This window comes from Onychostoma macrolepis, chromosome 01, assembly GCF_012432095.1.
Source record: "Onychostoma macrolepis isolate SWU-2019 chromosome 01, ASM1243209v1, whole genome shotgun sequence".
NCBI lineage: Eukaryota > Metazoa > Chordata > Actinopteri > Cypriniformes > Cyprinidae > Onychostoma > Onychostoma macrolepis.
This window is the reverse complement of record NC_081155.1, coordinates 13,849,917-13,871,690: the sequence shown is the minus strand read 5'-3', so window position 1 is coordinate 13,871,690 and position 21,774 is coordinate 13,849,917. Positions and strand designations below refer to the sequence as shown.

General features: G+C 37.7%; 1 protein-coding gene and 1 long non-coding RNA gene across 3 annotated transcripts in view; one reads left to right on the top strand and one right to left on the bottom strand.

Annotated features, from left to right (window-relative positions):
- The window catches only part of LOC131537051 (uncharacterized), a 35,655-nt gene extending 17,295 nt beyond the window's left edge, over positions 1–18,360 (top strand). The window contains exons 15-52 of one of the 2 annotated variants that reach the window (XM_058770298.1): positions 1,690–1,879; positions 2,123–2,237; positions 2,329–2,405; positions 2,523–2,744; positions 2,885–2,976; positions 3,142–3,272; positions 3,408–3,535; positions 4,057–4,127; positions 4,210–4,334; positions 4,558–4,617; positions 4,715–4,820; positions 4,916–5,102; positions 5,209–5,372; positions 7,125–7,196; positions 11,001–11,190; positions 11,435–11,549; positions 11,641–11,717; positions 11,835–12,056; positions 12,208–12,299; positions 12,398–12,528; positions 12,664–12,791; positions 12,894–12,964; positions 13,047–13,159; positions 13,386–13,445; positions 13,545–13,650; positions 13,750–13,936; positions 14,030–14,193; positions 14,282–14,356; positions 14,975–15,070; positions 15,159–15,242; positions 15,343–15,444; positions 15,583–15,723; positions 16,025–16,191; positions 16,452–16,512; positions 16,636–16,706; positions 16,793–16,976; positions 17,081–17,183; positions 17,354–18,360. In XM_058770298.1, coding sequence (XP_058626281.1) covers positions 1,690–1,879; positions 2,123–2,237; positions 2,329–2,405; positions 2,523–2,744; positions 2,885–2,976; positions 3,142–3,272; positions 3,408–3,535; positions 4,057–4,127; positions 4,210–4,334; positions 4,558–4,617; positions 4,715–4,820; positions 4,916–5,102; positions 5,209–5,372; positions 7,125–7,196; positions 11,001–11,190; positions 11,435–11,549; positions 11,641–11,717; positions 11,835–12,056; positions 12,208–12,299; positions 12,398–12,528; positions 12,664–12,791; positions 12,894–12,964; positions 13,047–13,159; positions 13,386–13,445; positions 13,545–13,650; positions 13,750–13,936; positions 14,030–14,193; positions 14,282–14,356; positions 14,975–15,070; positions 15,159–15,242; positions 15,343–15,444; positions 15,583–15,723; positions 16,025–16,191; positions 16,452–16,512; positions 16,636–16,706; positions 16,793–16,976; positions 17,081–17,183; positions 17,354–17,565 — 4,692 coding nt within the window. In that variant the 3' untranslated portion in view covers positions 17,566–18,360. Of the gene's footprint in view, positions 1–1,689; positions 1,880–2,122; positions 2,238–2,328; positions 2,406–2,522; positions 2,745–2,884; positions 2,977–3,141; positions 3,273–3,407; positions 3,536–4,056; positions 4,128–4,209; positions 4,335–4,557; positions 4,618–4,714; positions 4,821–4,915; positions 5,103–5,208; positions 5,373–7,124; positions 7,197–11,000; positions 11,191–11,434; positions 11,550–11,640; positions 11,718–11,834; positions 12,057–12,207; positions 12,300–12,397; positions 12,529–12,663; positions 12,792–12,893; positions 12,965–13,046; positions 13,160–13,385; positions 13,446–13,544; positions 13,651–13,749; positions 14,194–14,281; positions 14,357–14,974; positions 15,071–15,158; positions 15,243–15,342; positions 15,445–15,582; positions 15,724–16,024; positions 16,192–16,451; positions 16,513–16,635; positions 16,707–16,792; positions 16,977–17,080; positions 17,184–17,353 lie in introns of both variants that reach the window. The other variant, XM_058770290.1, reaches the window with a different exon arrangement.
- LOC131537135 (uncharacterized) lies at positions 2,647–6,418 on the bottom strand. The gene is made up of 4 exons (XR_009270182.1): positions 6,241–6,418; positions 5,763–5,843; positions 3,080–3,244; positions 2,647–2,769 (listed from the first exon to the last, which is right to left on the bottom strand). It is a non-coding gene; the product is annotated as an uncharacterized LOC131537135 (long non-coding RNA).
- Positions 18,361–21,774: the final 3,414 nt, after the last annotated feature.

Here is a 21,774-nt window from a genome sequence, read left to right as displayed (position 1 = left end):
GGCCATTTCAGTGCTATCAGCAACAGAACGGCTCGTTCCTCCCTAAAATAATTCCTCCCTGCATATTTTTGTCTCTTGGACCAATGGCTTGTCAACACAGCCCCTATTAAGGGAGCGCTCATTAGGGAGAAGAATAGCGGTCAGTGGGTATTCTCCTCTGAGGCGAAGAGGCCTAAATCACATTTACACTTATTCATTTCACAAATGCTTTTATTCAAAACGACTTACAGTTGTGGAATACAGCAAGCAATTCAACATAGGATGGCAGCAAACACGAGAAGTGCCAGTTACACAAGGTTTCCATAATCGTACAAAATAGTAAAAGCTAACAGAGGAAGGGAATAAGGGATAGTAAGAGCAAAGAAGAAAGTTAAAGCATAGTTGTTTTTAACGAGGATGCAGTTAGATGTTCACGGAAGAGATGACTTTTCAGTTGTTTCTTGACAATTGTGTGGGATTCGGCTGTCCGGTGAGCTAGGTAGGTCATTCCACCAGCAAGGAACAGTGAAGGAAAACGTCCACTTCTCTCCACGGACATCGCTCTCTTCCTTGGACCAGGACCATCAGGACGACTGCTTCTGATCCGATGGGTGCTCGGACTGGTGGGGAATTGGCTTTGCGTCATAACAGGACTTCTTACTGGCTTTGTAGCCTAACGGCGACTCAGGATCACACTGCAAGCTCTTGCTCTGTGAAGGTGGATGAGTCGTTGGTCTGGCTGGTCACAGTGCAAACCATTACCAGATCTTGGCCGAGGAGCAGGATCAGCTCACTTGGGGATGAAGTGAGTCATCATCCGAAATTGCTTCTGTGCCTCGGTGAACTTCTCAGAAAACGCCCCCACGACGTCAGCAAAGGCCCATGTCAGCCACTGCCATGGAGAGAATGTTCATGAGGTCTTCATCCAATGAAATCAGACTGGTAAAAGTCTCTTCCATGGGGGCCTCCAACCAAGCACCTGAGTCTGAGCTTCAGCGGCAAAGTGAAAGAGCTTGAACGGTAAATACCATAGGCAATTGCAAGTCCAATAGCAGGATTCAATCAGGCTTGAGCATTTCAGAGAATATGAGTGGTTGCTCCAGCCGCAGTGTCAGGAGAACAATGCGAAAGGGAACCTGTAAAGTACTACTCGTAGCCAAAAGGTGCTGTGACTGACTCCACAACTTTCCATAAACGGGCAATGCACAGTTCTTACTCTGAGAACATATTTTAACATCCAGAGTAGGCTAATCTTTCTGAATAAAATAATTTGTTTTATTCAAGGCATCAGGCAATCAACTGATGCTACACTCGTTTAGATGACTGACGTTTCTGACTCTCTGTATTGTTGCTTTGCATAAAATTAATTATTTACAGCACAGTAACAATTTTATAGATTAAATAAAACGTACATAAACATTCACAGAAAAATGCACCAATGAACCAACCCAGCATTTTTACAGTGCGTTCATTGTCTCCAATTTGCTACAAATATGGAAGAATAATAATACCAACATTGTAGATATTTATCACTGATACTTTTGTTTTGTGGGAACACTCTAAATAGTCAAGAACTTGCTTAACAGTCCATCAGTTTTTCTTATTTTTGTTTTATATTTAACGAGAGTGAATTCTTCAGTAAATGGATGCAGACGCTTCTGATCTTCTCGTGCATCAGCTGTGATCATGTTGTGTTTTTGGGGAGCGCAGGTCAGAGAGGGGTTGGGGCTGGTAAAGCCTGACCAAGTCAAACATGGTAAATGTGGAATACGATCTGTGTGGCTCAAATCAAAAGTTCAGGACATGTCCGCTGGAAGGAGTTTTGTTGCATTCATCCAGGATGGGAAGGTCTCGGTCCTGAGATTGTGCAGTGAAGACGGTGATCATGATGGAAAACCAAGTATGATACACTAAATGATACTTTATTTCATTCATAAGTTTGACATCATAATATAATACTTAACAGATACATTTCTTGAATCCGTTTTCAAATATTTATTTTTTAAGTACGCAAGCTACTGATGCACTGCATACTGTGTAATCTTTGACAAATTAATGGTATTAAAATGTTAAATTCATGTCTATTTTAATTTTTATAGTCTGAACAAAAATTTAACTGATGAAAATATTTTGTTTACTCCAGAGACACTAGAGCTAAAGAATGACAGAATCAGACTGATTGTCTGTGGAGAAGCTGGTGCGGTTCTTCTTGCTTATGGAGGAAAAGTTCTCATTATGGACAAATCTACTGTGTGCAGGTTTGTTTATGTAGGCACTAGGCATAACAGAATAAATGACCATAAATGATAATAACAAATATATATCTGACAGATTGTCTTGTCTCTGCAGGTCTCTCAAAGGTCTGGATAACAGGCAGGTGATTCAGATCGCATGTGGAGACCATCATTCAATGGCACTAACCAACGGTATTCACAACTATTTGATCTAACATCTGCCATTTTGCTTTCATCTTTTGTCATCTTATGATTGCCATGAATTGATTGAGTTTTGAGTGTAGATGTTCAGAGCTGTTGCTCTTTCAGATGGTCAGGTGTTCGTGTGGGGTGAGAACTCTCATGGTCAGCTGGGTTTGAGGAAAGATCATCCCGGCTCTCCGTCTGCTCAACATGTTCAGAGTCTGAGTGGGATCCCGCTGGCTCAGATCAGCGCTGGAGGAGACCACAGCTTTGTGTTGTCTCTCTCTGGAGTCGTGTTTGGATGGGGAAGGAACTCGGCTGGACAGCTGGGCCTCGGAGACACTACAGGTCTGATTATTTCTTCATGTAAAAGCTAAATTGGTCATAACATAAAAGTACGTATAAATGTACAAAATATTTCAAAAACTATATCAAAGCATGAATATGATGTATTTGAACGTGATGAATTTACTGTTTTTCCAACACAGACAGACACGTCCCAACGGTTGTAAATAGTCTGAACCTGAAGAAAACTGTGTCCATCTCATGTGGAGCGGAACACACTGCCACTTTATCAAAGGCACAGCATAATTTTTTTCTTAAATTATTGTTATATTGTATTTTATAATTATAAAATGGGACATATTAAGCTATATGAAATATAAAATGTGTAAAAGACATACCATTGTATTGTAAGCCAGCATAATATCTGTAATAGATGTTGATGTCATGGTTGTATCATTAGGGCGGCACAGTGTTCACATTCGGATCCGGAGGTTCTGGTCAGCTTGGGCACAACTCATTTAGAGATGAACATCATCCGCGGATGGTTGCTGAACTGTGGGGCTCTGAAGTGTCACAGGTCACATGTGGGAGGTAAAGATTGTTCATAAGCTTTATTAGCAATAAGCGTCTCAGAGCAATAGTCCAGATTTCTTTCCTCACATGGTTAACAGGTCTGATGTATGAGTTCAGCTCAGTAATTAGGCATTTGATTCTTTTTTCATTAAGACATTACACACTCGTATCAGTCGCATCGTCAAAGCTGATCTACTCATTTGGATGTGGGATGCAAGGGCAGCTGGGAAACAGAGAAATGATCACACAGTCTGTGCCTTTCCCTGTGGATCTGACAATTGGTAATCAAATCGGGAAACAGTAGTGAACTATTTTTACTTTATTCAAGTAAATTAAAAAAAATATCTGTACTTTATCAGAGTGTTTTATGTTGGAATACTTTTACTTCACTACAATCCAAAGCATAATGTCATAACTTTTTACTGCACTACATTTCATAAAAAAGTTGTAGTTTTTTACCTTTAATACTTAAGAACATTAAAAATGTAGTACTTTCTTGTACTCAAGTAAAACTTAGAATTACTTTTACTCAAGTAAAAGTAAGTAAGTAAGTACTAGATTTCCAATATAATTAATATGAAACGTAGTGCAGTAAAAAGTACAATATTATGCTTTGGAATGTTGTGAAGTAAAAGTTTTCTAAAGAAAAACACTCTGATAAAGTACAGACACTTGAAAAATTTACTTTTAAAGAGTAAAAATACTTAACTACTGTCCACCCGTCTTTTAGCAATTTTGTTTTGAATAATTTTATATTCATGATGTTGCTCAGAACTCTAAACTAATTATTTGTTGCACACAGAATGTAATCATGAATATATGATTGAAAAACTCATTGCTGGGGAGAATCATTCCTTTGCCTTGTTTTTAAAAGTAAGACATTTTTCATTCACAAACAGTTTAACGGTTAAACTAATAGTGCACAGAGTACTTTCTTCTTTTTTGCAATTTGTAGAAACTTGGGGATGAGTTGGAACAGCCCAAATCCAATCCAAGCAGAGACATTTTGACATTAAATGACAGAATGATTGACCGATGGCTGTCCGGAAGTGATGCAAATTCATTGAAAGCCATTAAGAAGTAAGTGTTTTACTTTTTTATACACAATGCTTCCACAGACATTATTTAGGAACCCTAGTTTTTCTAAATGTCCATGTCATTTTTGAAATCTATTTTCTTAATGTCTTTTTAAAATAGTAAGTGAACCATGAAATTTGAGGTAATGAATTGTGGACACGGTAATGAATAGTAATACACTACAAAATGATGATTTACAGTAAAATGATTGTTTTGTTATTTACAGGGATATAAACACTGTGTTTTCCTCTCCTGCCTCTTTAAATGGAAGTTTTCTCAAAATAAGGTAGCTCATAGTTAGGTGGTTTTGTAATCCTAGTAATCTCTCTTTTCTTTGCCTAAAATATGTCCTCTACTCTTTATGTAAATGTATGTTTTTGTAGTCGTGATGAACATTATCAGACGTCTGAAGAGCATTGTGGTTTGGATTTTGATCTGGTTAAAACATCCTTTGCAAAGTTATCAGAGAATAAAAGCTTGATATCAGAGGTAATGATCAATCCAACATTTAAAAAAAATTACATTTTGAACAATACAATTCATTTCATGTTTTTTTTGTTTTGTTTTGTTTTTTTGTACCCCAGGTAAAAATGGTGGTTGAACAGATGCTGCGTTCTCTGAATCCAAATCCAGTTGGTGTGGAAGCTCTGAGAGTTTATCTTCTCCTCCCTGAACTCATCAGACATCTCAAGAAACAACAAAGAACTAAACTCACTGAAGCTCTGGCCTCCAAAATCCTTCAGCTGGATCCTGATGCTCTCAAGGTGTTAGGTAAAGCTGGAAGACATTCACATTCTTTGTGTTGTTGTTGTATTTGTCTAAGTGTGTTATTTAGTATTATTTTGTCTTAAGTATTTTTGTTATGTTATATTGTCAGAGACGTACTGGTCCAAACTCCCTGATGACCGTCTCCAGAACTTGGTGGATTTATTTCAAAACGTGTCTGCCATGTTAATTGACAGGATTGCTTCTGAAGATATAAATTGGGACATACCGAAACGCCTGCAGAATCTTGTGCAGATCCTTCATATGGTCTATAAGGTGCCTTTGTTACACATTATATAATAAGACAAAATTAAAAATTTAAGGGCTTTTTACATAGTACCAGGCCACTGTGAGGTGTAATTTCATTAACATACAAGTCTCCTGGTTAATCTGGTTTCCATGTTGGCAATCCCAATGAGAATGATGTCTCTCCAGAACCAAAATGGCCATTTTACCTGAGTTTCCAAAATCACGAAGGCCAGCCCCTTAATAGTCCCAATGGATTAGAATAATTTTAGTTTATTAGCTTTAAATTTACTTGTATCACAGAATACAGTATTTTTACAGTGATCAGGATTGCAAGAAAAGTTTGCTGACTGCTACTATATGTATTACGTAAAGGATTAGTTCACTGTCAGAATAAACATTTCCTGATAATTTACTCACCTCTACGTCAGTGGTTCTCAACTGGTTTGGCCTTGGGACCCACGTTTTCCCATGGTCATCAAGCCGCGACCTACTTACCATCTATATATCCATAAATATACATATATGTGTATATATATATATATATGTATGTGTGTGTGTGTGTGTGTGTGTGTGTGTGTGTGTTAAAAAAACAAAAGAAAACAAAGCCAATTTATTTCACAAAAATTAAGTTAAGACTGTTAGGAATATGATTAATACTGAATAAACAGCCTATAAGTTAAGGCTATTAAATAGCAGGCCCAAACTAGTTTTTGTTAATACAATTAAGTTGATTTGAGCCACCACAGTCATTTAAACATACACAAAACGACATAAAGTGAAAATAACATTGTATTTTTGGGTTATGGAAACAACAGTTACCATGGTGAATACACAATATTAACATGAACTGTTAATGAAACGTGGAACATGTTCCTGAATAGAATGAATATCATACCTTCATGCAAATCCTTCTCAGCTAACACAGGCAGTACCAGTTATATTTCACGCGTTGCATGTTCGTAGTTTCTGCGCTTTAGTGAATTGATATACAGCGCGGCGCCGCGTTCTATATAAGAGTGCGTGCTACGAGCACAGTATAACGTCTGACAAGACTGTTTAGTTCGTTTTTCTGAGGTGAGAGACTTTTTATTTCATGTTAAGAAAATAAGGACAGAATAATAACACTGACATTAAGCCTGTCAACATCTCATCTGACCGCAGATAGCCTGAATCGGGACAGCGCGTTTCTCTCATTCTTTACTTAAACTGCATCTGACAGAAGTGTCAACAGCTTTCATGCACGTATTTTAAAATAAAAGTCTCGCATCAGAAAAACATTAAGAATTACGTTTTTTGTAGTTGATGTCGTTTCTTTGGCCGTACACTCCGCGACCCACCAGTTGAGAAACACTGCTTTACGTCATCCAAGATGTTCATGTCTTTCTTTCTTCAGTCAAAAAGAAATTAAGGTTTTTGAGGAAAACATTCCAGGATTTTTCTCAGTGTTGTGGACTTCAATAGTGGCTAACAGGTGGAAGGTCCAAATTGCCGTTTCAATGCAGCTTCATTTGGCCATACATGATCACAGCTGAGGAGGCTAAGGGTCTTTTCTAGCGAAACGATTGGTCATTTAAAAAAAAAAAATACAAATGTATATAGCCTACTTTTTAACCACAAATGTTCCAGAAAAATCCTGGAATGTTTCCTCATAAACCTTTTCTTTCAACTGAAAAAAGAAAGACAGGTTGAGTAAATTATCAGGAAATTTTTATTCTGAGAGTGAACTAATTCTTTAATGTAATTTCATATACAAAATACATTTGTGTTTCTATTGTGAAGGTCTGCTGCAGTACCAACAGAATCATAAAGAGCGATTTCATCATCCATGAGATCAATGATCTGCTAGATGTGGTGAGAACCAAAAATTTTAAAATTGTTTCTAGTGGTTAACAAAAATGGGAACAGGGTGGTAAAAGGATGGCATAATCGTCTAAATTATTTATTGTAGATGTTAGGGCTGGGTAATTTTCTGATTTTATAGATTCATTCAAATGTAGTGTTTTGCCACAATTTTTTTAATTATTATTTTAAATCAAGGAATCGCAATTTTGAATAGAAATATCACCAAATGTCACAGTTAGAAATGTTGACAAATATGCTAATGATTACGGTAAAAAGAACAGAATGATCTGACCCCATGAAGGCGCACATGATTAACCGCTCATGTGTGATGTGCAGTATGAAGGATCGTAAGTAGAACACATCACTAGGTGCTGTTGAAAGGGAAAAATCGCAAGGACTTTAAACTTTAACTGTGTGAGAGCTGTGTTTTTAGAATGCCTTTTAATGCAAGAGATGTGAGCGTAAATGTCAAATGCGTCCAAATGCATGTAGAAAAAAACAAAACAATGGAAAAGCAGCGTAGTTGAATGAAAAACATCACAATGCTGAGCAAGCTATATGTAAAATTTGAGCAGGTTTTTACACGGTGGCTTCTGCAATGTCTTGTTCCCTCCTCTCAGGGAATTGTGGTTACATCAAGTAACCCGAGATGTTCCCTTTTTGAATTATTCCCTCGATACTGCTGTTGAAACAGCCACATTGGGTACAATCACGCTGTGTAAAAACAGTGTTGTCTGCAAACACACCCAGAGTTGATACGGGAAACATGCCACACATGCCGCAGCAGATGGATAAATCACAGTAAAATCAAAATAAAACTGGGATAGGCAACTTACAGTTGGTGAAGTACTATTGAACAAGCATGAAATGTTGTGTCATGCATGCAGCGTTTGCGAACAGCAGTAAGTCCTAGTTGAATTGCACACCATTGAGGGCGTGACCACAGGCAATTCAGCCATCCAGTGGCCGCGTAGCCATCTCATCCTGCACCGACAGGATATGCGGTGCGAGAGAAGGAATCTCTAAGTTATAGAACCTAGCAAAAGTGTTTTGCGAAGACCAGTTCACCACAAAATAAATATCCTGAATGGACATACCTTTAGCCCAAGCCCAAAATGATGCTGGAGTCCTCTCGGAGTGGGCATGAATCTCAATTGGGCAGTCAACCCCCGGAAATTATAAGCCAACCAAATGGCCTCCATTATCAAGTGTGAAAATCTATGTTTAGACACAGACTGGACCTTCTCCACACCCACAAAGCATACTAACAGTTGCTCTGACATACGAAAATCACTGGTTATGCCAGTATAAGCACATAATGCATGCACGGGGCACAGGGAGCTTCTCCCACATGCTTCACCAGAAGCTGGGTCAGAAGGATGAAAAGATTGTAGCGTTATAGCCTGGGCTCTGAACGATGTTGAGAGCACTTTAGACGTGTAGCCATGACTTGGCATAATCTTTAACATACAATTGGACAGGGGGAAGTCATGGCCTAATGGTTAGAGAGTTGGACTCGTAACCTAAAGGCAGGAATTGTAGGTGGGGGAGTGAATGTACAGCGCTCTCTGCCCTCAATACCACGACTGAGGTTCCTTGAGCAAGGCACCGAACCCCAACTGCTCCTCGGCGCCGCAGCATAAATGGCTGCCCACTGCTCGGTGTGTGTTCACGGTGTGTGTGTACTTTAGATGGGTTAAATGCAGAGCACAAATTCCGGTATGGGTAACCATACTTGGCCACATGTCACGTCACTTCACTTATTGTCTGGGTCAAACTGCATACAAGCACTCGCTAGCACAATCAGTAGTGCCGTCTTAAACAAAAGCACTCTCAAGTCGCTTGTTTAAGCTGGCTTGAAATGCATGTCTGGCAGTGCTTTCCAATTAAAGTGTAAAGGTGCCTTGTTGAGGGGACCCTTGCCTTCACTCTCATGTCCAGCACTCTTTGCAAAACAGTCAGCAGGCTTCTTCTGCACTGACCTGCCATATATGCAGGTCCCATAGTTCCGGTCTAGGGTGCCAAATAGTGCCCCTCACTTGAGACAGGAGGTCCCTCCTCAATGGGATCGGCCACGGGGGGTTAACAATAGATTCACCAACTCTGGAAAGCATGGCTGGTTGGGCCATTTCAGTGCTATCAGCAACAGAACAGGTCGTTCCTCCCTAAAATAATTCCTCCCTGCATATTTTTGTCTCTTGGACCAATGGCTCGTCAACACAGCCCCTATTAAGGGAGCGCTCATTAGGGAGAAGAATAGTGGTCAGTGGGTATTCTCCTCTGAGGCGAAGAGGCCTAAATCACATTTACACTTATTCATTTCACAAATGCTTTTATTCAAAACGACTTACAGTTGAGGAATACAGCAAGCGATTCAACATAGGATGGCAGCAAACACGAGAAGTGCCAGTTACACAAGGTTTCCATAATCGTACAAAATAGTAAAAGCTAACAGAGGAAGGGAATAAGGGATAGTAACAGCAAAGAAGAAAGTTAAAGCATAGTTGTTTTTAACGAGGATGCAGTTAGATGTTCACGGAAGAGATGACTTTTCAGTTGTTTCTTGACAATTGTGTGGGATTCGGCTGTCCGGTGAGCTAGGTAGGTCATTCCAGCAGCAAGGAACAGTGAAGGAAAACGTCCACTTCTCTCCACGGACATCGCTCTCTTCCTTGGACCAGGACCATCAGGACGACTGCTTCTGATCCGATGGGTGCTCGGACTGGTGGGGAATTGGCTTTGCGTCATAACAGGACTTCTTACTGGCTTTGTAGCCTAACGGCGACTCAGGATCACACTGCAAGCTCTTGCTCTGTGAAGGTGGATGAGTCGTTGGTCTGGCTGGTCACAGTGCAAACCATTACCAGATCTTGGCCGAGGAGCAGGATCAGCTCACTTGGGGATGAAGTGAGTCATCATCCGAAATTGCTTCTGTGCCTCGGTGAACTTCTCAGAAAACGCCCCCACGACATCAGCAAAGGCCCATGTCAGCCACTGCCATGGAGAGAATGTTCATGAGGTCTTCATCCAATGAAATCAGACTGGTAAAAGTCTCTTCCATGGGGGCCTCCAACCAAGCACCTGAGTCTGAGCTTCAACGGCAAAGTGAAAGAGCTTGAACGGGTAAATACCATAGGCAATTGCAAGTCCAATAGCAGGATTCAATCAGGCTTGAGCATTTCAGAGAATATGAGTGGTTGCTCCAGCCGCAGTGTCAGGAGAACAATACGAAAGGGAACCTGTAAAGTACTACTCGTAGCCAAAAGGTGCTGTGACTGACTCCACAACTTTCCATAAACGGGCAATGCACAGTTCTTACTCTGAGAACATATTTTAACATCCAGAGTAGGCTAATCTTTCTGAATAAAATAATTTGTTTTATTCAAGGCATCAGGCAATCAACTGATGCTACACTCGTTTAGATGACTGACGTTTCTGACTCTCTGTATTGTTGCTTTGCATAAAATTAATTATTTACAGCACAGTAACAATTTTATAGATTAAATAAAACGTACATAAACATTCACAGAAAAATGCACCAATGAACCAACCCAGCATTTTTACAGTGCGTTCATTGTCTCCAATTTGCTACAAATATGGAAGAATAATAATACCAACATTGTAGATATTTATCACTGATACTTTTGTTTTGTGGGAACACTCTAAATAGTCAAGAACTTGCTTAACAGTCCATCAGTTTTTCTTATTTTTGTTTTATATTTAACGAGAGTGAATTCTTCAGTAAATGGATGCAGACGCTTCTGATCTTCTCGTGCATCAGCTGTGATCATGTTGTGTTTTTGGGGAGCGCAGGTCAGAGAGGGGTTGGGGCTGGTAAAGCCTGACCAAGTCAAACATGGTAAATGTGGAATACGATCTGTGTGGCTCAAATCAAAAGTTCAGGACATGTCCGCTGGAAGGAGTTTTGTTGCATTCATCCGGGATGGGAAGGTCTCGGTCCTGAGATTGTGCAGTGAAGACGGTGATCATGATGGAAAACCAAGTATGATACACTAAATGATACTTTATTTCATTCATAAGGTTGACATCATAATATAATACTTAAAAAAATAAATATTTGAAAACCAATTCAAGAAATGTATCTGTTAAGTACGCAAGCTACTGATGCACTGCATACTGTGTAATGTTTGACAAATTAATGGTATTAAAATGTTAAATTCATGTCTATTTTAATTTTTATAGTCTGAACAAAAATTTAACTGATGAAAATATTTTGTTTACTCCAGAGACACTAGAGCTAAAGAATGACAGAATCAGACTGATTGTCTGTGGAGAAGCTGGTGCGGTTCTTCTTGCTTATGGAGGAAAAGTTCTCATTATGGACAAATCTACTGTGTGCAGGTTTGTTTATGTAGGCACTAGGCATAACAGAATAAATGACCATAAATGATAATAACAAATATATATCTGACAGATTGTCTTGAATCTGCAGGTCTCTCAAAGGTCTGGATAACAGGCAGGTGATTCAGATCGCATGTGGAGACCATCATTCAATGGCACTAACCAACAGTATTCACAACTATTTCATCTAACATCTGCCATTTTGCTTTCATCTTTTGTCATCTTATGATTGCCATGAATTGATTGAGTTTTGAGTGTAGATGTTCAGAGCTGTTGCTCTTTCAGATGGTCAGGTGTTCGTGTGGGGTGAGAACTCTCATGGTCAGCTGGGTTTGAGGAAAGATCATCCCGGCTCTCCGTCTGCTCAACATGTTCAGAGTCTGAGTGGGATCCCGCTGGCTCAGATCAGCGCTGGAGGAGACCACAGCTTTGTGTTGTCTCTCTCTGGAGTCGTGTTTGGATGGGGAAGGAACTCTGCTGGACAGCTGGGCCTCGGAGACACTACAGGTCTGATTATTTCTTTATGTAAAAGCTAAATCAGTAACAGTATGAAAGTACATGTAAAGGTACTAAATCTGTGCAATACTGTGTCAAATATATATCTAAGCATTAATATGATGGATTTGGAAGTGATGAATTCACTGTTTTTCCAACACAGACAGACACGTCCCAACGATGGTAAATAGTCTGAACCGGAAGAAAACTGTGTCCATCTCATGTGGAGGGGAACACACTGCCACTTTATCAAAGGTGCTATTTTGTAACATTTTATATATCCAATTTGTAATAGGCCTACCATATTTAGCATACGACAAACTGGACAGAAAGTGTAATGGTTTATGTTTCAGGGCGGCACAGTGTTCACATTTGGATCCGGAGGTTCTGGTCAGCTTGGGCACAACTCATTTAGAGATGAACATCATCCGCGGGTGGTTGCTGAACTGTGGGGATCTGAAGTGTCACAGGTCACATGTGGGAGGTAAAGATTGTTCATAAGCTTTATTAGCAATAAGAGTCTCAGAGCAATAGTCCAGATTTCTTTCCTCACATGGTTAACAGGTCTGATGTATGAGTTCAGCTCAGTAATTAGGCATTTGATTCTTTTTTCATTAAGACATCACACACTCGTATCAGTCGTATCGTCAAAGCTGATCTACTCATTTGGATGTGGGATGCAAGGGCAGCTGGGAAACAGAGAAATGATCACACAGTCTGTGCCTTTCCCTGTGGATCTGACAATTGGTAATCAAATCATCTTTAAGGAATAGGCTATTTTGTTATGAACATACTCATGATGTTGCTTGGAGCAAATATTTGAATGTTAAATGTTTGTTTTTGACACAGAATGTAATCATGAATATATGATTGAAAAACTCATTGCTGGGGAGAATCATTCCTTTGCCTTGTTTTTAAAAGTAAGACATTTTTCATTCACAAACAGTTTAACGGTTAAACTAATAGTGCACAGAGTACTTTCTTCTTTTTTGCATTTTATAGAAACTTGGGGATGAGTTGGAACAGCCCAAATCCAATCCAAGCAGAGAGATTTTGACATTAAATGACAGAATGATTGACCGATGGCTGTCCGGAAGTGATGCAAATTCATTGAAGTAAGTGTTTGAGTTTTGAGTCTTATACAGAGTGTTTCCACAGACATTATTTGGGAACCTGTTTTTCTAAATGCCCATGTAATTTTTGCAATGGTCTTTCTTAATACATTTTTTAAATAATAAGTGAACCATGAAATTTGAGGTAATGAATTCTAGACACGGTAATGAATAGTAATAGACTATAAAAGGATGATTTACAGTAAAATGATTGTTTTGTTATTTACAGGGATATAAACACTGTGTTTTCCTCTCCCGCCTCTTTAAATGGAAGTTTTCTCAAAAAAAGGTAGCTCATAGTTAGGTGGTTTGTAATCTAGTCATTTCTCCTTTTTGTGCCTAAATTGAGTTCCAACACAGATTTTAATGTAAATGTCTGTTTTTGTAGTTGTGATGATCATTATCAGACGTCTGAGGAGCATTGTGGGTTGGATTTTGATCTGGTTAAAAAATCCTTTGCAAAGTTATCAGAGAATAAAAGCTTGATATCAGAGGTAATGATCAATCCAACATTTAAAAAAAAAAAAAATTTTTTTATTACATTTTAAACAATGCGATTTCAATTTGTTGTTTTTTTGTTTTTTTAACCTCAGATAGTACATGTGGTTGAACAGATGCTGCGTTCTCTGAATCCAAAACCAGTTGGTGTGGAAGCTCTGAGAGTTTATCTTCTCCTCCCTGAACTCATCAGACATCTCCAGAAACACCAAAGAAATGAACTCACTGAAGCTCTGGCCTCCAAAATCCTTCAGCTGAACCCTGATGCTCTCAGGGTGTTAAGTAAAGCTGGAAGACCTTTTCAGCATTTGTGGTGTTGTTCTTGTTGTATTTGTCTTGTTGTAAAGTATTTTGTATGTTATGTTTTGTTCTCAGAGATGTACTGGTCCAAACTCCCTGATGATTGGCTCAAAGTCCTGGTGAAGTTATTCAGAAAAGTGTCTGCTGATTTTATTGGCAGGATTGCTGCCGAAAATATGATCTGGGACATAATAACACGCCTGCCGAAATTTGTGAAGATCCTTCAGATGGTCTATCAGGTGTCTTTATTATACATTTGATCAGAAGTAATCATTTAACCTTATAAATTTCATATACATTATATGCATTTGTGTCTTTGTTCTGAAGGTCTGCTGCAGTGCCAACAGAAACATCGCAAAGAGTGATTTCATCATTAATGAGATCAATGATCTACTAGATGTGGTGAGAACCAATTGTGTGTTGGGGAGCAACTATTTACATGAAACTAAATTGCGTAAATTAAAGGTGGGGTAAGTGATTTCTGGTAGCCAATGTTGATATTTCAAATCACCAAAACAAACATGCCCCTACCCCAAAAGGGTCTCGCCCCTATTTTGATAGCTCCGCCCCACACATACGTACAGCAACGATTAGTTCCGTGAAACAAAACAAAACCAATGTTACTCACCTATTGAGAAGAAAAAAAGCAACCTCGGCGTCCGATCGCAGGCCTTCCCGCTCCTTCAGTTCAGTTCAAAATTTCTAATCAAATGTTATCAGTTACATTACTTTAATAAAGTAATTGAAACAGTTACACTACTTATTACATTTTAGATAGGATAATTTAATCTGTAATCTGTAACTTATTACATTTCCAATGTAACATTCCCACACTGATTGTGTAAATGGGCTTTCGGCTGATAATTATAGAGTATCATCTATATCTTTTTATAGCCATAGCTATCCACTGAAAATTTCAGTATAGGTGTGCTAATCGACCATTAATTCTAACTTGCATTAAACATTTTTTTAAAAGAAAGCCTAAAATACTAGAGAATTTTATTTCTCCCAAATCGACAGCTGCAAACCACCAATGAAGATGTGATTAACAACTGGGGGTGGTTTAACTGGACTGGACAAATACATGCAGTGAAGGCCCAGCAAACCTACTACAATGTGAGCACCAAAGACTTTTGACCATATCTGATATGTATGCAATTTTCAGATCAAACTAACATGCTGCTTCCCATTTCTTTTGTTTTAGACAGTCTTTAAAAATCTTATATCACTTCCATGCATCTTTAACCTGGAGGCCAAATGTAGCTATATGAAGAACAGAGTATGGAAGGTACTTGATCCTAGTACCTAGAAAAAATATCAAACTTTCAGGTTGATATTTTTTGTGTCCATGTTCGGTTTAATCTCAGAATAAACTACTTTAATTGCAGGGTTGTTTTCCGCTGACTCTGAGACGCACAGCACTGCTGGAGGATAGTTTTTATCAGCTGAGAACTGCCACTCAGGAACAACTCCGAGAATTTTGGCTGTCGGTAAGGAAAGAGAACGATGTGAAGCTTTTATTCTGTTAACATACAGGGTATTTTTTTGTGTGCAGTTTATATTTTCAAACCAAGATGGAACAGTTACGAGCTGCAGTGTGAATGAATTCTTTTGGTTATCTAACACAGGTGTTTTACACAGAGGATATGAGAAAAACAGATGTCAACAAGAGGGACTTTTTTCACAACATTTTTAAAGAGCTTTGTGTACCGGAGTCTCAGCTGCTCGTGTGCAATGACAACCAAACTATGATGTGGTTCCCAACACAGGTAAGGCAAAGACTTTTTCAACAGGTCATGATAAAGATGTAAATTGTGATAACAAAGTTTAGTTAAGTTAGGTTACATACAGCACTTTTTTGAAAAAGTTGAACTTTTTAACTTGAACTCTGCAAAAGACATGAGACACGAGCGCAAAAGTCAAACACGTCAGTCTAGTTTTCATACAATGGAAAGCACCTTCTGTGTGAACGGCCCCCGAGATGCGTAATGCTGCTTTTTTGTTTTCCCCATTTTGTTACATTTTTATTTTTGTTCTCTTTGGCCTTAACCACGTATCATCCCACACCAGCTCAGCGTGGAGAAAGAGAAGTACTTCCTGTTTGGGATTCTGTGTGGCTTGGCCTTCAACAACAACTCTGTAGTGCATCTGCCTTTTCCTTTAGCCTTGTTCAAGAAACTTCTCAATGTCAAACCATCTCTTGAAGACTTGACAGAGTTTGATCCAGGTCTTGGCACGTGAGTGTTTTTACAGTAAATGTTATCTTGATTCTCTTTTAATATCTCTTGCATTATTACACTTGTCTCTGAAATACTTTGATTTTGATCTGCTAATTGATGGTGGAATTATTTTGTATAATGACCACTAAACTGTAACATACCAGAGTGCTACCATCTATAATTTTGCAGTGTCTTTTTTTAAGACCAATGCAAGTTAGACCAGCTAATTGGCAGTACTATAATGAGTGTTTAATGAATCTAAAACATGATGCTCTCAGGAGTTTGCAGTACATCCTGGACTACAGCGATGATGTTGAGGAAATGGACATGAACTTTACGGTTAGTTTGTTTCTGATGTTATCTCAAGATCCATGGCTAAATGGCTACTACATTATATAAATTGTACAGACATTATTTCTTTAAAAACATAACACAATTCCTTATTTGATCTTTCTGCATAAGGTCACATGGGATAAAACAGAAGTTGAACTGGATCCAGCTGAGCCAGGAAAAATGGTCACCAATTATAACAGGTCAGGGTTTTTTTCTAAAGAGGATGATATTAAAAAAATGTCATAGTCTTAAAAAATGTTTATTTATTTTTTAATTTCTGCTACAGAACTGAATTTGTGGACAAGTATGTGGATTATATCCTAAATAAATCAGTGCAGGAAGCATTTGAAGAATTCAAGAGAGGCTTCTTCAAAGCATGTGACAAATGCATGGTGGAGATGTTTGAACCGGAGGAGCTGAGAGGAGTGCTGGTGGGCAATGAGGAATATGACTGGGACATACTCAAACAGGTCCATGCTAACACATATCTCAAACAGACATGTCATAACTACCATGCTCTTGACATTGTGAACGATTGTGAATACTGACTACATGTATATAATTTGATCAATAGAACACCACATATGAAGGATCATTTTATGCTGAGCATCCAATCATCATCTCATTCTGGGAGGTGTTTGATGAACTGACATCAAATGAGAAAAAGACCTTTCTGTGTAAGTTCACTATGATTATACTGAATGGTTCCATGATTGTGTCTAATTACTAATTTAAGAAGTCATACTTAATTTAACTACTCTAGCTGCTCCTACAACTTTGATTTTGTGCTGTATGCCAAAACACACCTAGAGTGATTTCAAATACACCTTTCCCCATTTCCTTTAAGTGTTCTTGACAGGGTTCGAGAAAGTACCCATTCTGGGTATGAGTGCGGTGAAGATGAGAGTGAGACCCCTGTTCAGCTTTACTCAGGACCATCTACCAGAGGCCCTCACCTGCCATGCTCTCCTAGACCTTCCTGTTTATCAGAACAAGGAAACACTCAAGGCTAAACTAATTGAAGCCATCAACCACAAGAGAGGGTTCTGGGAAGAATGAGGCTGATGCTGGAGTACACTAAAAAGTTTGATCCTTGATCTTCCATGGCAGTAAAATGGAGTGTTTCTTAATATATAAGGGAGAGGGATGGTTGTATCACTGGGTTTGTTGTTTGTTGTAAATCAGTTTCTGCTTTAATGTGTGAAAAAATTAGGGAACATTTTAAGTTTACATTTATATACACTACCAGAGAAAGATAGGTTTATTTTCTAAATGCTGTAATTCTGTGATGTGTTGTATTTATGAACCTAATTTAAAATAAATGTTTCTTCATTTTAAAATATATATATTTTATGTTTATTTATGATATAATAATAAGAAAAAGAAGTGTGGATTTTCAGTTTTTTTCTTTTCTCCAATGTAGAAATCAGTCTTAAAAACAAGATTTTTTTATTTATTTTTTATATTTTTTATCTCCACTTCAATGGACTCCAGAACTGAAGCAACATAAAATTCCACATTTAAACCATGATTATGCACTAGAGTTTGAACATATATCAAACCTCAACAATGGTGAAAATTAACAAAATATTCAGGTAAACCTCTGAACATCACAAAACAAGCAACTAAAGTCATAACAAAAACAGCAAACATAAAAGCAAATAGTATGCAGCAATGCCTGCTGGGAGCCATGGATGAGTTTTGTACTATGCTAGTACCCAGCATGCATTGCAGCATGAATAGTTTTTTGTTTTGTTTTTTTTTCTTTAATGGTCACCAATGTTGACATTCATATGCTGATTCTTGATGTCTGTGTCTGATTGCTACCATAGATTAAAACTTTTTGTGCACAAACTGTTTGGAACGTGTTTTATGTTAAGCGATTGTCACAAAACCACTGGCTCTTAGAATCACTTTTACTATATGTTTGACACTTTTATAATATAATTGTGGTGTATCAATACAACTAATAACACAATAGCAATTTAATTGGAGATTAGACTCCGAATGATAAGTTCACTAATTGATGATTGTCATCATCGATATATAACAACCAACACCTGATCATATGTTCTCTGGGCTTTTATGTTGTTACAAACATGTTTCAGGAACACATGGTTACAACAGCCAGAGAAGAAAAGAGACTTAACACAGAAGTCAAGTAAATCAAACACTGATCTCTAACATGGTTACTTCGAATGAAACAATAAATCAACATCTAAACCTTGGTTAATTCTGTTTGTTAACAGCAGGTGTTCATCACTAATGCACAATCATCACTTAATTACTTAACTGCAAAGTTTTCAAACTTACATGGTTTAAGCCAAGGCAACTTGTTGGGTTTTGCAGTGAATAATAATAATATTAACAACATTTAGTTGTCAGGGTAACGTTCTACTAGTATATTAAGATTTTTCATCTTAGAAATAAAATGATAATAACGCTCCACAAGGTTGACCTATGAAATATTATCCTGTAGTAGAAATGCATCGGAGCCCAATATTGTTTTAATGCAACACAATTAATTCTACACTTTTTTTTGTGTAACATATTCATTGTTTTCAAGGAGAAGCAGAATGAAAAAGAGAAAAGATACACTCGAAACTCAGGTGAGAAAAATGAGTTTAATAATCAATAAATGAACTAGTAACTAAAAGACTGCAGTTTATATACTGAGTTTATAAGCATTATTTATTTTGTCTCTATTTCTTTAATGTCAAAGATGAATCCTTCTAGACCTGATCATGACAGATGTAAAGCAGCGCATGTTGAGTCAACTGAACCTTTGTATGAGAATGTATCAAATATCTTGTGACAAAGTACACACAATATAATTCAGTGTTTATGATCAAGTAATTCAAGTCCTTTTTTATGACCACAAATTTTAAGTGTTATTCATGTATTAATTTCCTTCAGTGTGACAGGCCTTAGTGTTTGGGACACATAGCAAAACAATTTACAGCCTTTTCTTTCTCTCTTTGTGTGGAGCCCTGAATGACTGACAGTAGTGTCTTGATTTACATTAAAGGGGTAGTTACCTAAAAATGAAAATTACCCCATGATTTACTCACTCTCAAGCCATCCTAGGTGTACATGACTTTCAGACGCATACAATCGGAGTTCTATTAAAAATGTCCTGGCTCTTCCAAGCTTTATAATGGCAGTAAATGGGTGTTGTGATATTGAAGTCCAATAAAGTGCATCCTTCCATCATAAAAGGTACTCCACACAGCTCCGGGGGGTTAATAAAGGCCTTCTGAAGTGAAGCGATGGGTTATCCATATATCCACATTTAAAACTTTACAGTTTCTCTACGCTACGCCTACATCCTACACTCTTAAAAAATAAAGGTGCTTAGAAGTTTCTTCACAGCGATGCCATAGAAGAACCATTTTTGGTTCCACAAAGAACCATTCAGTCAAAGGTTCTTTAAAGAACCATCTCTTTCTTACCTTTTTATAATCTGAAGAACCTTCTTTCACCACAAAGAACCTTTTGTGAAACAGAAAGGTTCTTCAGATGTTAAAGGTTCTTTATGGAACCATTTAGACAAAAAGGTTCTTCTATGGCATCGTGAAGCACCTTTATTTTTAAGAGTGTACGTTATCTGCTGGAACGCCACTCTCTGGTGATCGCATGTACGACAGATTTGAGAGATTACGATTAAGAGATTACGCTAGAGATTACAGTTTATATAGTTTTAAATATGGATATTTGTCTTACACAAATGCTTCAATTCACTTCAGAAGGCCTTTATTAACCACCCAGAGCTGTGTGAAGCACATTTTATAATGGACGGATATAAATCAGATTGTGTTCGTCTGGAAGAAGAAAGTCATGCACACTTAGGTTGGCTGGAGGGTTAGTAGAACATAGTGTAATTTTTATTTTTAAGTGAACCACCCCTTTAATTTAGCTGTTGTTTTTTTCCAGAATGATTTACAAATGATGATCATCACAACCAATTTGTCAAAAGAGCCAACAATTGCTGTACACAATGCCAAGTGTTAAGTGATAAGAGGATTATTTTATTTTGGTACTGATGAAATTATGTCATGTACTGTACCATGAAGTGTACCATTTTAAGTGTATGCTAAATTTATTGTATTAAAGCATAAAATGCCATATGAATTAGTATGAACATCTTCATTTACAAAAAGCACATCTAAAATCATTTAGATTTCATTGTATATGAAGTTTTACAAATTCTTCTTATTTAGTGCATTTAAAGATATTGTATATTGCCATTTTATTACATTTTGTTGTACTGCATCTTGTGTTTCCGGTCTTTCCTTTGTATTTACACGCATTTGACCAGTAGATGTCCTCAGCTTGTGGTTCAGAACCAAAAAAAACAAAAAAAAAGAGGGTGGACCCAGTATAGGTCATAAACCCCGCTCTTTCCATATAATCTAATGGGATGTGAAACAAACTAAATAAATCAATTACACTTCAAATAATATTTTTCCAAAGATGGTGTTTGTCACTTTATGTAGTTTTTTTTTATCCCGCTGGTGTAAATTCAAGTGTTCATTTTTGAATAAATTTGGTTTTAGTTTTAAATTAAATGTTCCCTCCTGGTGGAATGACCTGCCCAACTCAATCTGAGCAGCTGAGTCCTTAGCCATCTTCAAGAATCGGCTAAAAACACATCTCTTCCATCTTTATTTGACCCTCTAACTCTAGCACTCTCTAATTCTATTCTTTAAAAACAAAAACAAACAAAAAAAAAACTAACACTAGCTTTTCCAATCTTTTTGTATTCTATCTGTTTGTTTTCTTTTAATTATTATACAATTAACAAAAGCAAAAAAGGCCTCACACTAGCTTGCTCTATATTAAAATATATGCTCTATATAATAATAATATTGCTCTATAATTTAAAGAAAAAACCTTGCTACCTGTACTACCTTAAGCTAATTGAGACTTGTTATAGCACTTGCATATCATTGCTCTTTTGTTGATTTTGATTGCTTCCATTGTCCTCATTTGTACAACCGTTCTTTCTGGTCCTCGAATCCAATTGGCTGCTGATAAGAGTGCGATATTAGAGTGATAACAGAGCTTCTCCAACCGCTTCACCGTTTGTATCATGTATCACTCCGCTTGCCATATTTCTCACAGCGAGTGTCATGGTGGACGCCCAAATCCACTGTAATTTAAGAACAATACTGTTTTTTTGTGTCACGGAATGTAGTTTTAAGAGATTTTTAGGCGAGAATGTACTTGTTTGGACTTCAAATATGTGGTTTGTTAATAAAGATGATG